The 15,548-nt window shown below is 38.7% G+C and overlaps 1 protein-coding gene across 1 annotated transcript in view; it reads left to right on the top strand.

Moving 5' to 3' along the window:
* The window catches only part of LOC149163256 (ARM repeat superfamily protein), a 188,381-nt gene extending 173,555 nt beyond the window's left edge, over positions 1-14,826 (top strand). The window contains exons 12-21 of the mRNA XM_089431653.1: positions 12,150-12,190; positions 12,388-12,418; positions 12,522-12,644; positions 12,775-12,995; positions 13,102-13,197; positions 13,325-13,437; positions 13,537-13,672; positions 13,775-13,879; positions 13,995-14,457; positions 14,551-14,826. Of these exons, the coding sequence (XP_089287779.1) occupies positions 12,150-12,190; positions 12,388-12,418; positions 12,522-12,644; positions 12,775-12,995; positions 13,102-13,197; positions 13,325-13,437; positions 13,537-13,672; positions 13,775-13,879; positions 13,995-14,195 (1,067 nt within the window). The 3' untranslated portion in view covers positions 14,196-14,457; positions 14,551-14,826. The remainder of the gene's footprint in view (positions 1-12,149; positions 12,191-12,387; positions 12,419-12,521; positions 12,645-12,774; positions 12,996-13,101; positions 13,198-13,324; positions 13,438-13,536; positions 13,673-13,774; positions 13,880-13,994; positions 14,458-14,550) is intronic.
* Positions 14,827-15,548: the final 722 nt, after the last annotated feature.

The raw sequence follows: 15,548 nt of genomic DNA, 5'->3' as shown, positions 1-15,548 counted from the left end.
GAAGATCGAGGAGGAGTTTATCGTGACAGCCGAGATACCTCCAGGAGGGAGGTGGGATGATTTAGAGCCGTAGTTCGAAAAGAGCTACAAATGGGCAGGATCCTTGAAGAATCCACCTCTCGGACAATACCTTGCTACGGGAGCCCAGATTAGTAGTAGCAGGATAGACTAAGTGTCAGATGATGTAGAGGAGGTTGAAGTCGCTAGGAGCGCCAGAGACTGAGTAGCGCAAAGTAGAGTTGGCTACAGTGCAGTTGGCACAGAGCAGAGGTCAGCAGCAGCGCAAAGGCTTCAGAGGGTCAACAAGGCGAGTAGCGGCAATCATAACTTCAACAATAGATGTATTATGCTGAACAATAGTTCAGTAATTTTGGATGTTTTTCCGTTGCTGATGCAATAGCAGCAATAGTTGGAAAAGGTTGCAGTGCAGATGTAGTTGGCAGTGGCAGTACCAGCAGCAGCACAGATGTAGATGTGAGGGAGTTGTAGTACGGATGCAGTGTTGACAGTGGCAGGGTCAGTAGCAGTAGCGCAGTGATTGGTGGACAACATGTCAGACATCAACAACACAAACGATGATGTTATGAAGTCAGGGTGATGTTTCAAGGGGAGGCATTACTTGAGCACATTCGTCGCTAAAAGGGAGTGCTGATTTTTGGTATCATGGAATGTGCTCTAAGCCTCAAATTTTGTAGGAAGGCTTGGGTACATGTATTCCAAAGAACCCAAAAAGCATTTTGGGAAATTCCACCTGGAGACAGTTTTATTAAAATAATTAATTATTTTTAATGGGTTCCTAAGTCTAAACTTAGGAAATTAAAATTGTTAATGGGTATTAATCTAAACTGTGGGTTTAACTTCTAGAAGAAGACGAGGATCAAGCCAAAATGATCTTAGCCATTGATTAAGATCTAATCTGGGCTATTGAAGGTCAACGAGGAGATTATTTAAGGAGGCTTGAGGGTCATTTGGAAAACACACAGAGAGTTGATCAGTTAGATCGAATTGTTGAGGCTAGAGTAGCGCAGTGATTTCGTGGTGATCACGCAGAGGAAGTAGCACAGTTCCCAGTGAGGGTGACGCAGAGCCACGAAGGGCTCACGTAGAGCAGCGAAGTGTCTTTAGTGCAGAAGTCCGAAATCTAGTTGGGAGTTCGATGCTTTGAGTCGGGAGGGCTGAAGTCGAGGCTCCTGAGGGAAAATCGATCCAGTAGAGGAAGTGATGCAGTTCCTCAAAGGCAATAACGCAAGCCCATGCAGTGATTGCGTAGGGACAATTCAAAGGTAGTCAGGGACTCGTTGTTTCAGTTGTCGGATCAACCGAGACTTGCAGTGTAGAGTGAGGTAGTCTCACTAATTTCTTTTGCGAAGTGATATTCTCTGTAATGGATAGCCACTAAGGCATCCAGAGTTTGTATTCAGAAATAACTACTGCTTAATAATAAAAACCCTCAGAATTGCTACTTTAGTTTTCTCGCATTGGGTTTTTTCGAGGACATTTGTCCAAAAATAACTGTATCATTGTGTTGTATCTTTTTCCTATTCAATTTCTTTTCTCGGCATATTATTTTAAATAGTGAATGTTGTAGTTGTATTTACTTCGATATTTATTGTAGAACACAGTAAAACATAGTAAATAACTTGTATGGATTAACAAGTAGGAGAAGCAACATCAGTTTGTTGCAGTTGGGATTATGGGTTTAGGAATTTTCACACAGAGGCAAGACATTGCCTTGAGCATTGCTGTACTCCAAAGGTTGATATAATGCCCCCATGCTGGCATTGCACCTACTTGATGGGCATTGCCCTGTGTCTGTAATGAACAAAGTTCATATACACAACAGAAATCTTTAAAATACTTCAAAAACGTAACTGTCCATTGTAAAACATGTAACTGTATATTGAATTATTGTATATTAAATTGATGTAAAATGATTACAATGAGGGTGAGGGCTTGCTTATATACTTTAGGCAGGTACCTCTTCACCAATGGTTATGTTTTTAGAGACATATCTTTTCAGTAACTAATTACTAATTAATCTTTAATTATTATAATCGTCATTTATATTATTTGTGTTATTTTTATATATATTTTATTCGTAACATTGCCGCCTTCTTCAAAAAGATTTGTTCTCAAAGCTTACTGATGAAAAGCCTTGATCTCTTTTTCAGCTCATCATGGAATTGTCATCTTCGTTGCTACAAAACGATATGATCCTTGGAGCGATAAATAGAATTGTCGAATCGAAAATGGATCTGACCATCCTAGATTAATTCTCTGTGAAATCTTCCAGTCACTGGAAATTCGCAATTACATTATTTGTGTTATTTTTATATATTTTTTATTCGTAACATTGCCTTCTTCAAAAAAACTTTGCCCTCAAAGCTTACTGATTAAAAGCCTTGATCTCTTTTTCAGCTCATCACAAAACTGTCATTGTCGTCGTTACAAGACGATATGATCCTTGGAGCAATAAATAGAATTGTCGAATGAAAATGGATTTGACCATCCTAGATTAATCCTCTATGAAATCCTCCGGTCACTGGAAATTTGCAATGAATTATTATCATCAGACTGGACCCTGTAAACCTCAGTATTCTTTGGAACATAAATTTGTTGCTTTCGTTCTGAGTGATACTGGTACGTAGATTGATTGGAAAGTTTGCTCTTGTGATTCAGATGTTGATAAGGAGTTCTTCTGGTGGGATATTCCCTTATCATGTTAGTGGTAGTTACCTAATTTCCTTCAAGTGTTGTTGTTGAGTTGGCATCATCATTTGGAATGTTCATCATTTGAACTGCAACTTCTGAATATGTTTCAACTTCTTTTCATGTCTCATTCTCTTGAGTTGTGATATTAACTGGATCAGTATTTATTCCTTTATCTTCAACTTGGACCAGAACGATTGGATACTTAAATACTTCTTCTTGAAGTTGTTCTAACTTGTCATTTAGTGACTTCTTGTCACTTTTAAGCTACTTAATTTGCATAAGTAGGGCTTGGTTATGATTCCTTAGATGTGAAAGTTCGTCATTTTCTGAATTGTCGACTTTGTCCTTAGTATCCTTCTCTTTATTTTTTATTTGTTCTAATAACCTTTGATTCAAAGTTTTTAATTGCAAATTTTCTTCTTCCTTCTTCAACAGATTCTTGCTGAATTTCTCAGAACTTTCGTTCTCTTGCTTTAATTTTTTCTTCTTGATTTTGGATTTTTTTGATCTATTCAAGTAATTTTTTATTATGGTCTCTTAGGCACAAAATCTCTTCATTACTTTCTGATGATTTTTCATGCAACTGATCTTCGAGATCTTTATATTTCTTTTCTGATGCTTCGTTCTTTTGTTGAAGTTTTGCGATTTCTTCCTTTCATCGTTTTATTTGCATCTGCCCATTGTCTTGATATTCTTTTGAACTAAATAATCTTTCCACACCTTGGACATCTTAAATTTCAATTTTTTTTAATATAAGTATATCCAATTTCTTTTAGGCAATGTGGACATTTAGTCCAAAATAATGATTGTTGTGTGGAACTCATCTTCCCCATTTTTTTTTCAAATATATATATATATATATATTTAAGTTAAAATTGGCAACTAGGGCCAAACTCCACATGGGTCATCTTATTTACGACCTCTGATATTTTTCTTGGATTCCTCTCTCCGAGAGGTGTAGGATTGATCTAAAGATCATCCGATTCTGACATGTACAAATGAAGTTATGAATTTATTTTGATTATGGACAAACTGTCAAGGTCGGCCAACAAACTTATGTAGGCTCAAAAGCCCAACAGTCATGTCTATTCATCTTCAATGTTGCATATAAATAGAAGGTGACTTAGCCTCATTTGGACATACTCATCTTCACATTTTTCTCTTTCTCTCTCCTGATTGATTGGGTACGGATTTCTGGGCCTCTCTCTCTCCACGCATCCGAAATTTCAAGAGAGTGAAATTTCAGGTGAGCGAAATTTTAGGAGGCCGAAATTTCAGGTGGCCGAAATTTCAGGAGACCGAATTTCTGGACAGTTTGACCAGCGTTGACTGCAGCTAGGGCTGACCACAGGTGGGCTGTTTGACCAGACTTTGATTGCGCTGAATTTGACTGTTTTGAGCGCTGTTTTATCTTCTTGTTTGGAGGTTGAAGTTGACCGATTTGCTGAGGGTCAAATCTGCCCTATTGACCAGCATTGACTTTTCTGGTTAGGGCTCTTTCGCTGCTGTTATAAATTATCAGATTTGTAAATTGTACTATCTCTCTCTCTGCTGAACGATTGAAGACTAAAAGAAGATTTGATCAAGGGCTTCCCCACATTGGGGTTTGTCCCTGGCTGGTGCCACATATTGTGTCCTCTTGTCTTGGCTTGTCTTCTATTGTTTATGTTTATGTTCTATCTGCATTTTACTATCATGTTGATGTGATTGCTAATCTTAATATTGACACTGGGCTAATAAAGAAATTGAAGTAAAATTGCTCTAAAGCATAGAACATACCATTGTTGCCTAAAATTAACATGGCCTCGGAGTTGAGGTGAAGACAAAGCCCAAGCAAGAGTGAAAGAGAAATCACCAAAGACAGTTGGACAAGGACAAAAGGTTCAATGGGTTCCTCATCCTACTTCCTGGCTGAAGACAAGCTCCATGATAAATCTGACTATCATGGATGGAAGATATCTCTTGATTTGACCTTGGAAGAAAAAGAAGTGGTGGACTATGTGCAGGTTAAAATCCCTGAACCTCCTTCAAATGCACCGACTGCTGTGAAGACCAAGTACAATAGGGCTGAAGTCAAAGCAAAGAAGATTATTAGGGATTCCATTGACAAGCATCTGGTGGCCTACATCTCCGAATTGAAGACCTTCGAGGAGATCTATGACAGGTTGGTCAGTGTGTTCAAGGTTAGTAATGCTAATCAATTCTATTTCTCAAGAATAAGTTGAAGGATATTAAGAAGGGCAAGGACGAGGATATTCAATCCTATTTCTTGAGGAATACTGAGATCAAGAATGATCTACTCTTGATTGGAGAAGTCATTCCTGACATGGAACTTACTCTCACCAACCTTGGAGGACTCCCACTTGAGTGGTATGTATTTAGAACCACCGTCCTCAACAATGATCGAATTCTAGGGTTTGAAGAATTGATGTCGAGATGCATTCAAGAAGAAACAAGAATGGTGGAGCAAGAAATGCCTTCTAATAGAAGCAACCCCACTACATTCTCCGTTCATGCCAAAAGGAGAAATAATGCAGGGTCTAAAGGTCATTTCCATGGAAAGCTTGGATCTAAGGGAGGAAGGAAGGGCAGGTGCTTTGTTTGCAATAAGTTTGGCCACTATGCAAGAGAGTGTCCAAATAGAAGGGACATCGGATGATGATGATCACAATCAGTCCAGGGCCAACTTCAACAACAACGATCAAAGGAATGGCAGGTCTAATGGTAAAGGAAAAAGGAATGCGGGACATCAAGGAATTAAGGAACTCCAGGTATGAAGAATCAAATGTTGTTAACAATAAGCAAAAAGAGTACTATCTTATATTGACCCTCTCCACTGCCTCTCCTCTGGACACTTTGGGAAATTGGCTGATTGATAGTGGTGCCTCAAGGCACTTCACCGGATACAAGGAAGCCCTCTCTAATTTGATAGAAAAGGAGACAAACTTGGAGATCATCCTTGGAGATGATGCCACCTTTCTCGTGAAGGGAGTAGGGAATGTGACCCTTCAATTGAATCAAGGTAACATTATTCATTTGCAAGAAGTACTATATGTACTTGATCTCAAGAAGAACCTGGTGTCCATTTCAGCCATGGAGGACAAAGGATTCAGGGTGGCATTCATCGATGGAAAGGTACATGTTTGGACAAGAAATTTTAAAGATGCTTTTACTCTTGGGTTCAGGGTTGACACTTTGTATCAAGTTGGAGGAAGTCCATTGGGAGTCATGTCTTGCGACACATCTTTACAATCTGAATTATGGCACCAGAGGTTTACCCATTTTCATTGTAAGGCCCTACCCGATGTGAGACAGATGGTGATAGGTATGCCCGAGTTCAAAGTAGAGCGTGAATCTGTATGTCCGAGATGTGCCGAAGGAAAACTTACAAGGGGACTATTCCCCTCAAGTAATAGCAAGACCACGGATATATTGCAATTGATCCACTTCGACATATCTTGTATGATGCCTGTAAACTCTTTGGGAGGATACTTATATTATCTCACCTTTATGGATGATTATTCTCACAAGACCGGATCTACTTCTTGAAGAAGAAGGATAAGTGTCCACCTGGTTCCGACACTTCGAAGCCTTGATCGAAAACCAATTCGAGAAGAAAATCAAGATATTGAGGACTGATAATGGGACCGAGTACAAATCCAATGAATTCCAAGATTATTGCAGAGAAGCTGGCATTAAGAGGGAAACTACAATGCTATACACTCCCTAGCAGAATGGTGTGGCTGAAAGGAAGAATCGCTCTATTTTAGAAGTTGTTCGTGCCATGCTTCATGATCAAGGGCTTCCGAAGTTTCTATGGGCTAAAGCTGCAAATACCACTGTGTATGTTCAAAACTGATGCCCTCATCAAGCATTGGACTCCAATACTCCGGAAGAAATGTTCACTAGTAAGAAACCCCTCTCATTTTATAATTTTTGGAAGCTCCGTATATTTTCATGTGTTGAAGGAGGAAATAAGCAAATTGGGTGCATCTGGAAAGAAAGGAATCTTTGTGGGCTATAGCGAAAATTCTAAGGGATATAGAATTTATGTGGCTAGTCAAAAGGAAGTTGAGATAAGTCATGGTGTCACCTTCGACGAAGATATGGCCCTTAGGAAGATCAACAACCTTCCAATCCTAAGGAAGGAAAAAGAAGCTGACACAGGAAATCAGGGTGAAAAAGAGGACGAAACGATGCCTGATGTTGATGAACCTATGGATCCTATAGATCCTCCTTCTCATGAGCCTTCCTCCTCCAAGAGAAGACCCTCATGGCTTAGGGAGACTCTCGAAGATGCTGAGAAACATAGCGCACCAAGGGGGACTTTCTGTGAAAGAAAGAAGCCGAACAGGTATCCAGGATACTTGATCATCGTGAGCACTATCATTCAAAATGAGCCTTCATCATTCGAAGAAGCCGTGAAGCAACAAGTATGGAAGGAGTCAGGACGCTATGAATGAAGAGTACGAGTCAATTATGAAGAATGATGTCTAGGATGTGGTCCCTAGACCTCAGGACAAATCGGTCGTCATCTCCAAGTGGCTCTTCAAAATCAAGCATGGAGCTGATGGTAGTGCAGAAAAGTTCAATGCTCGCTTTGTTGCTCGAGGCTTCTCTCAAAAGGAAGGTGTAGATTACGATGAGATATTTGCATATGTTTCCCGATACGCCACCATCTGCTCGATTATAGCCCTTTTTGCATTGCAAGGATGGAACCTACATCAAATGGATGTCAAGACCGCCTTTTTACATGGTTCAATCAAAGAGGAAGTCTATGTGGAACAACTTGAGGGGTTTGACGTTCATGACTGGGAATCTCATGTGCAGGTTGAAGAAAGCTCTCTATGGATTGAAGCAAGCACCCCAGGCTTGGTATGAGAGGATCAATGGTTATCTGATGAAGCTGGGATTCACGAGAAGTGAAGCCGATCCGAACCTTTATTTTAAGGTTGAAAATTATAAACCTCTCATTTTGGTACTTTATGTGGACGACCTCTTTCTGACAGGTGCAGACCCTCTCATTCTCAAATGTAAGAGGGAGGTTGCTTCTAAATTTGAGGTGAAGGACCTAGGACCGATGCACTATTTCTTAGGGTTGGAGGTTTGGCAAAAACCAATTGAAATTTTCCTCTCTCAAGGAAAATATGTTGTGAAGATATTGGAAAGATTTGGAATGTTGGACTGCAAGCGTGTGACTTCTCCAATGAAACTTAACTTTAAGAAGTTATGTGGTAGTGTTGTTGAACTTGAATTGGGAAATGCTTCTGAGTATTGTCAACTCATAGGAGCACTGATGTTCTTGGTGAACTCCTGTCCAGACATATGTTTTTCAGTTAACACATTGAGACAATATATGGTTGAGCCTCATCATATACATTGGATTGGTGCCAAAAATCTTCTGAGATATCTTCGGGGGCACAATCACTCACGGACTGAGATACACTGTCAGAGATGTGAGGTTGCATGGTTATTCTGATTCTGATTGGGTTGGCAGTGTGATGGATCGCAAGAGCACTTCTGGATGTTGTTTTTCTTTGGGTTCTGCTTCGATATCCTGGATGAGCAGGAAGCAAAAATCGGTTGCCTTGAGCACCGCTGGGGCCGAATACATAGCTGCTAGTATGGCCTCCTTTGAAGTTGTCTGGTTGAGGAAGCTCTTTAGTGAGCTGTTTGAACATGTGTTGGATACCACCGTGATCCTCTGTGACAACCAAAGTGGGATCTGATTATCAGAGAATCCCGTGTTTCATGATTGCTCCAAGCATATAGACATCAAGTACCACTTTATCTGAGACATGGTAGAACAAGGAGCAATAAGGCTCCATCACATTGGAACTGATGAACAGGTCACCGATATTCTGACAAAACCCCTGGGAAAGGTCAAATTCTTGGCCTTCCGAGAACGACTTGGAGTCGTGGAGAGACCCTCTTATTAGGGACCTGTATGAGATGGACATTGAGCTCTGGGAGCTTCGAGGTGCTTGGGATACTTCTTGGAGCGATGAGCAACCACAGGGTGGAACTAATGAGCAGGTCACCGATATTCTGACAAACCCCTGGGAAAGGTCAAATTCTTGGCCTTCCGAGAACGACTTGAGTCGTGGAGAGACCCTCTTATTAGGGTCCTGTATGAGATGGACATTGAGCTCTGGGAGCTTCGAGGTGCTTGGGGTACTTCTTGGAGTGATGAGCAACCATAGGGTGAGTGGTTCAACCTTCCCCAAGTCGTTTGCTGTGTATAGGGTGAGTGGTTCAGTCTTCCCCTGTGATACCCCTTGGTGAGATGTAGGCAAGATGAGTGGTTCATCATTCTCTTGTTGAGACATCCTACCCATGTAGTTTGGGACTCATGGGAAGTACCTCTCATCTGGCCAATGAGTAGGGAAATGAGGATAGGGACCATAGTACTACCGATGGACGCATCGTGTACTACCATACTCCCTATGCTAGGATGATCGATATTGATCTGGGATCAATGGGAACTGACTTCGGGTCAGTAAGAGTGGTATGAGACACTCTCATTTGATTGGAACTGACTTCGGGTCAGTAAGAGTGGTATGAGACACTCTTTTTTATTTGGGACTAACTTCGGGTCAGTAGAGAATGGTATGATACATTCTCGATCACTTCTTCTTCTTCATAGTTCAGTAGAGCAGAGTAGAGCAGTGCATTGATGACAGAGATAGTACAGATTGGCAGATGGATTAGGAGATAGAGTTCTCCCTAGTTGAGAGGGAGTGTTAAAATTGGCAACTAGGTCCAAACTCCACATGGGTCATCTTATTTATGACCACTGATATTTTTCTTGGATTCCTCTCTCCGAGAGGTGTAGGATTGATCTAAAGATCATCCGATTCCGACATGTACAAATTGTCAAGGTCGGCCAACAAACTTATGTAGGCTTAGAAGCCCAACAGTCACATCTATTCATCCTCAACGTTGCATATAAATAGAAGGTGACTTAGCCTCATTTGGACACACTCATCTTCACACTTCTCTCTCTCTCCTCATTGATTGGGTACGAATCTCTGGGCCTCTCTCTCTCCACACGTCTGAAATTTCATGAGGCCAAAATTTCAGGAGAGCAAAGTTTTAGGAGGCCGAAATTTCAGGACACTGAATTTCTGGATAGTTCGACCAACGTTGACTGCAACTAGGGCTTACTGCAGGTGCGCTATTTGACCAGACTTTGACTAGGCTGAATTTCACTGTTTTGAGGGTTGTTTTATCTTTGTTGTTTGGACGCTGAAGTTGACTGATTTGCTGAGGGTCAAATCTTCCCTGTTGACCAATGTTGACTTTTCTGGTTAAGGGTCTTTTGCTTTTGTTATAATTTATCAGATTTGTAATTGTACTATCTCTCTCTTTGCTGAACTATTGAAGACTAAAAGACTATTTGATCAAGGGTTTCCCCACATTGGGGTTTGTCCCCGGCTGGTGCCACATCTTGTGTCCTCTTGTCTTGACTTGTCTTCTATTGTTTATGTTTATGTTCTATCTGTAATTTACTATTATTTATATATATATATATATATATATATATATTTTTTGTGTTTTTTTTTTTTTTTTTTTTATTTCCTCTCTTTTTTTTATATATATTTTTCCAATTTATTTATTTATTTTTTGTATTTTATTTTTTAATTATTTTTTTCTTTTATGGCCAAGGGCCGGATTAGACGTGGCTCTGATACCAATGTAACGAACAAAGTTCATATATTCAGAGGATTGCTCTGATACCAATGTAATGAACAAAGTTTGCATACGCAGTGGAAATCTTTAAAATACTTCAAAGATGTAAATGTCCATTGTAAGACATGTAACTGTATATTGATTATTGTATATTGAATTGATGTAAGATGATTACAATGAGGGTGAGGGCCTCCTTATATACCCTAGGAAGGTACCTCTTCAACTATGGTTTTGTCCTTAGGGACATACCTTTTCATTAACTAATTAATCATTAATTATTATTATTATTGTCATTTACATTATTTGTGTTATTTTATATATATATATTATTCGTAACAGTTTCTGGGGAGATTTGGTGACGATGATGACATATTTCTCATCACCACTGCCTCGCGAGTGCTGAAGACGAATTTCTCAGTTGGAAGTTTCCACATTTTGCTGTATGTGGTTTTTCCTTTTATTTTCCCTGTTGGGAAGGCCTTTGTATGCTGAAAATTTTTATAAATGAAACAGCAGATTTGAAAGGGTTTTTTTTTCTTTAAATGAAATTGGCTGATTGAATTTTTGCTTCCATTGAAAATTAAATTTTTATTTACCAGTTAAAATCCTGGTAGTACATTTTGTTCAGGTGATTGAAAAATTAAATTCCAACGGCAAGAAAATTGCTAGGAAACAATTTGTCATTTACTGGGGTTAGAAAATTAACACTGCTGGTATGTTAATTGTTCCTCTCTCAGATCATTAGTGAAGAGACATCAAAAACAATTTCTTGGATCAGTACCCAGCACTATGGCTGTTGGAAGTTTGACAACGAATTATGTAAATATGAGTAATAATTGTATTAGTTACTACTGATTAGTTTTATACCGAAACAGCAGTTATGTAATGGAGGAGGCTTGTATAAAACTAATGAATGCACGAGAAATGTAATCATGGAGAATCATTGTTGATTGAATAGAGATTCCAATCCCTTGCCCTATGGATGTTTCCTTGACACCCTGTCAAGGTTTTACCACGTAAATCCTATGTTGTTATTAGTGTGTTGGAATTCAGTTTTCCAGCTAGTTATGAGTTTTTCTTGGTCAATGTATAACTGAATGGTTATTTTCTTTCCTCATTTCCCCTATTCGAACTACAATGGCATCTTGTGGCTGGATAGATGATTTATTATGATGAAATTTGAGCAACTGCTTAATGACATCCAATTGACTCTCTTTCATCAACTGTATGCATGTTTTAAGCACATTAGAGAGCTCCCTAATGCAACCCGGCTCTCCCATTTTTTATTTTTCCTTGTTATTTTGATCATCAAATATTTATATTTCGTATGTTTTTGATATATATTATTTCCATTTCCAGCCCATTATTTCCTGCAAATTTGGGTCAAACATTTAACCATTCTGGACACCTGTACCCATTTTCTGGAAACTTGTGCAACATATATTTAATATTATTGTTTCATGCTATGGGTAATACAAAAATGTTCATAGATTGACCTTTACAATTTGTTCCAATTGTATTAGAAAGTAGTCAATCTGTTTAGCTTTGGTGCCCACAACCTATCATGATTTTTCTATGATTATATTTGTAGTTCATATATGGCAGTAGGTGTATTGAGGTTAATGTTGGATATAAAGTTTTCACTTCAAGTTATACGTTGTAATACCTTTTTCAAATATATTGTTGCAATTGAAAACTAACTATTCAGGTGGGCATCTCTGTTTATTCTTTGAACTATACTGCAGATTTACTAACAGCAACCCGGGAGGCTTTTCCAAGTTCAAATGTAAGACAAGTTACACCGTTTTTGCTGTTGCAATGTTCAATTATAAGTGTTGAAACATTTCAAAGTGTTTCTTTTAAATTTGTTAGCCGTATATTTCTACTATTTCATACGTCTTTCACTCTACTTTTGAAAAGCATTCTTGGTTTTTGAGAGAGATAATCTGAAGTGAATTCTCTTTTTTCTGTGCATGCATGCAGCAGCTGTCCCCTGAAACTAAGCATGTCCTTGGTATGCTAAAATCCTACAATGATGCTCAAAATATAGTAAAATGTTACCATGAAAGCTCGTTTGTATGATTGCAAATGTAATTAGCAATTGTAATGCTATGCAGACACAGTGATGGATCTCTATATCAGGGCTATGCATGAAGATGATGACAAGGAAGTAGTTTCCCAAGCATGTATGTGCACAGCAGAGGTCATGACATCATTTGGTTACAGTGCAATGGAACCCTGTAAGTTGGAAGTACTTACAGTTGGATGCTATTTGTTGATTTCATCCAATGTACTTGCTTCAGTTCCTTTTAATCAACATAAGAAGAATATTGACTCTGGTTTTCTCGCAATTTTCTCTTTTGATGCCAGATTTAATAGCTTTATCTGAAGCAACCTTAGAGTTATTGCGTGAAGAAGCTTGTTGTCAACAAACTGATGAGATGGACAGTGATGTGGATGATGAAGACTGTGAACATGATGAAGTTTTGATGGATGCTGTCACCGATCTTCTTCCAGCATTTGCAAAGTGCATGGGTTCTCAATTCAAGTCGCTTTTTGGAAGATTTTTTGAACCATTGATGAAGTTTGCGGTGGGTATTACGTCATTTTCTTGGGTGTATTTTAGAGTTTGGAAGCATTTGAGTTTTGGATTCAAATAGCAAAATGTTCTCATTGTTAATACATCTGCATGTGCAGAAGGCTTCTCATCCCCCTGAAGATCGAACAATGGTTGTCGCTTGCCTTGCGGAGGTTGCCCAAGAGATGGGTTCTCCAATTGCCGATTACATAGATGTGAGATCTTGAAGCTGCAAATGCAATGATTCATGTTTTTTTACAACTTGTCATTGCTTGACTATGCTAGCTTTATTTGCTTTTATTGGTCTGATTAATTCTGACGTAAAATTCTATTGATGCACAGAATGTAATGCCGTTGGTTTTAAAAGAAATAGCTTCATCTGAGGCTGCAAATCGACGCAATGCAGCTTTCTGTGTTGGAGAACTGTGTAAAAATGGTGGAGAGGCAGCCCTAAAGTATCCTATCCTCAAAGTTAATAGTTCATGACTCTAGTTCTGGTCAGACAAGTTCATATATTAATATAATTGCATAAGGCTTTCCTTAAGTTATATTAGGTACTACAATGACATTCTTTGTGCCCTACACCCCCTTTTTGGAGATTCAGAAACTGATGATGCTGTTAGAGACAATGCAGCTGGTGCAGTTGCACGCATGATCATGGCACAGCCGCATGTTATTCCATTGAACCAGGTTCCAATCCAATGAGATGTGATTTTTATAATATTTTTTGTGTGCTTAAGTTCTCTGTTAATAGGATGTTTAATATTCAAACATTTTACATCTTGTGGGCAGGTTTTACCTGTTTTTGTCAAGGTACTGCCATTGAAAGATGATCTAGAAGAATCATTAGCCGTTTACAGCTGCTTATGCAACTTAATTATGTCTTCCAAACCTGAGGTGATGCATTTACAGGCCACTGAAAATGACATTCTTCATAATAGTGATTTCCCTTGGAACTTTTGTGTACCTTGGTGTCATTTATAGTCTCTTACCTGTGCTTTATTTTATGTAGATTCTTTCGCTAATACCACAGGTAGTGCAAATCTTTGCCCAAGTTGCTGCATCTCCTGCTGAAAGTTCAGAAGTGAAGGCTGGAATAGGCATGGCCTTTTCTCATCTTTTGTCCCAATATGGGGATCAAATGCAACCTATTTTGAACAGTCTTTCACCTCAACATGCTAATGCTCTTGCTTCTTTTATAACTCGAAGCTAGCATTTACAAATGGGCTTTCTGATGAATATTTCATTTTACACCTAATGCTATGGATAGAGTGAAAATATCTTTATTTGTAGAAAATATTGCGAGGTTCTAATTGCTTTAAGAGCAGCGATTATCTGATCATCTGACAGGGATTCTTCTATATGTTCAATGTAAAGTAAGTGTCTTCCTTTCACAGTGAGGTTTTAAATGTCTTGCTCTGAAACAAATTTAGTTGGTGAAGCGAGAGAAATGTTCTAATTGACTAGCTAATAAGGTAAGCATTGTAGCTAGTTCACTTTTTCAAGATTTTTCTTGTTGGATGCTACTATTTCTATGTTTATTGATATCTGAAACTCTGTATATGCAGGTGATTTTGAGTGTGGTTTGAAGTTCCCCCTTGGGGAGCTTCCACGAAGTTTTTGAGTTGAGAGATGATTAATTCGTTCAAAATGATTTTTTAGATTGTATGCAACCAGAAGTTTTGACACAGATTTTAACTTTATTGACCTTCTTACTTCAGAGAGCAATTAATATTGTCAGGTTTTTTTTGGTACGAGGAGTCTTGTATGTATTATTTATTCAAATTATTCGTCCAGCTGCATTGAAGTTACTTATCAATAAAGGCGGAAAGTCTCTGACACTCCATTGAGTTTGTATCTCTTGAAAAACAATTTTTGTAGAGTAATTCTATATAAGCAGTGATATATGGGCTTGCAGATTGTGCTACCTGTACTTCTGTTATGTACAGGCTTTTATCATTATTGGTTGGTGTTCTTCGTCTGTGGGTGAATTAGTGTGAGCTCGAGTCACATTGAAGAGTGATGGTGGTGAAATAAAATGCCCAGTAAAATTTAAGTACGAACACTTCCATTAACATGGAAACTTGAATTCCATAAACTGATGCACTTTCATGAACATTGCATTACAAAGATACGTATGTACAATAGGAAACTACAACTACCGTGAGTGTCATCTAAAATTTTCCATTTCTAAAATTCTCCTCTTATTACATGGTGTGGTGCCACTCTGGGCACATCCAAACAATATCCAATTTCAGGGTGCAAGTGTAGACGGTTATATATTGATTTTTTCACACGATAACTTGTGAACATCAGAGATTATACTCTAACATGAAGCTGTAGGATGAACAAGCAACACTTCTTTGACCCCATGACCATTATGTCTAATGCTCTACTACAATGGTCATTATTTGAAGTCTTTGTGGATATGTCTACTGCTTAGTCTTGAGTTATACAATATATAAACTCAACTTTTCCTCCAGTATCCAATCTGCAAACTGCCTTGGATATTTCGATGTCTAGCTTGCCAGAATAGATCTTAAACCACTGTTACTATGACGAGCTT

The sequence above is a fragment of the Pinus tabuliformis genome, chromosome 5_1 (assembly GCF_031772625.1).
Source record: "Pinus tabuliformis cultivar Carrire ecotype Pingquan chromosome 5_1, CPIR1, whole genome shotgun sequence".
NCBI classification, from domain to species: domain Eukaryota; kingdom Viridiplantae; phylum Streptophyta; class Pinopsida; order Pinales; family Pinaceae; genus Pinus; species Pinus tabuliformis.
Note: the sequence above shows the minus strand (reverse complement) of the source record. Positions and strands in the feature narration are given on the sequence as shown.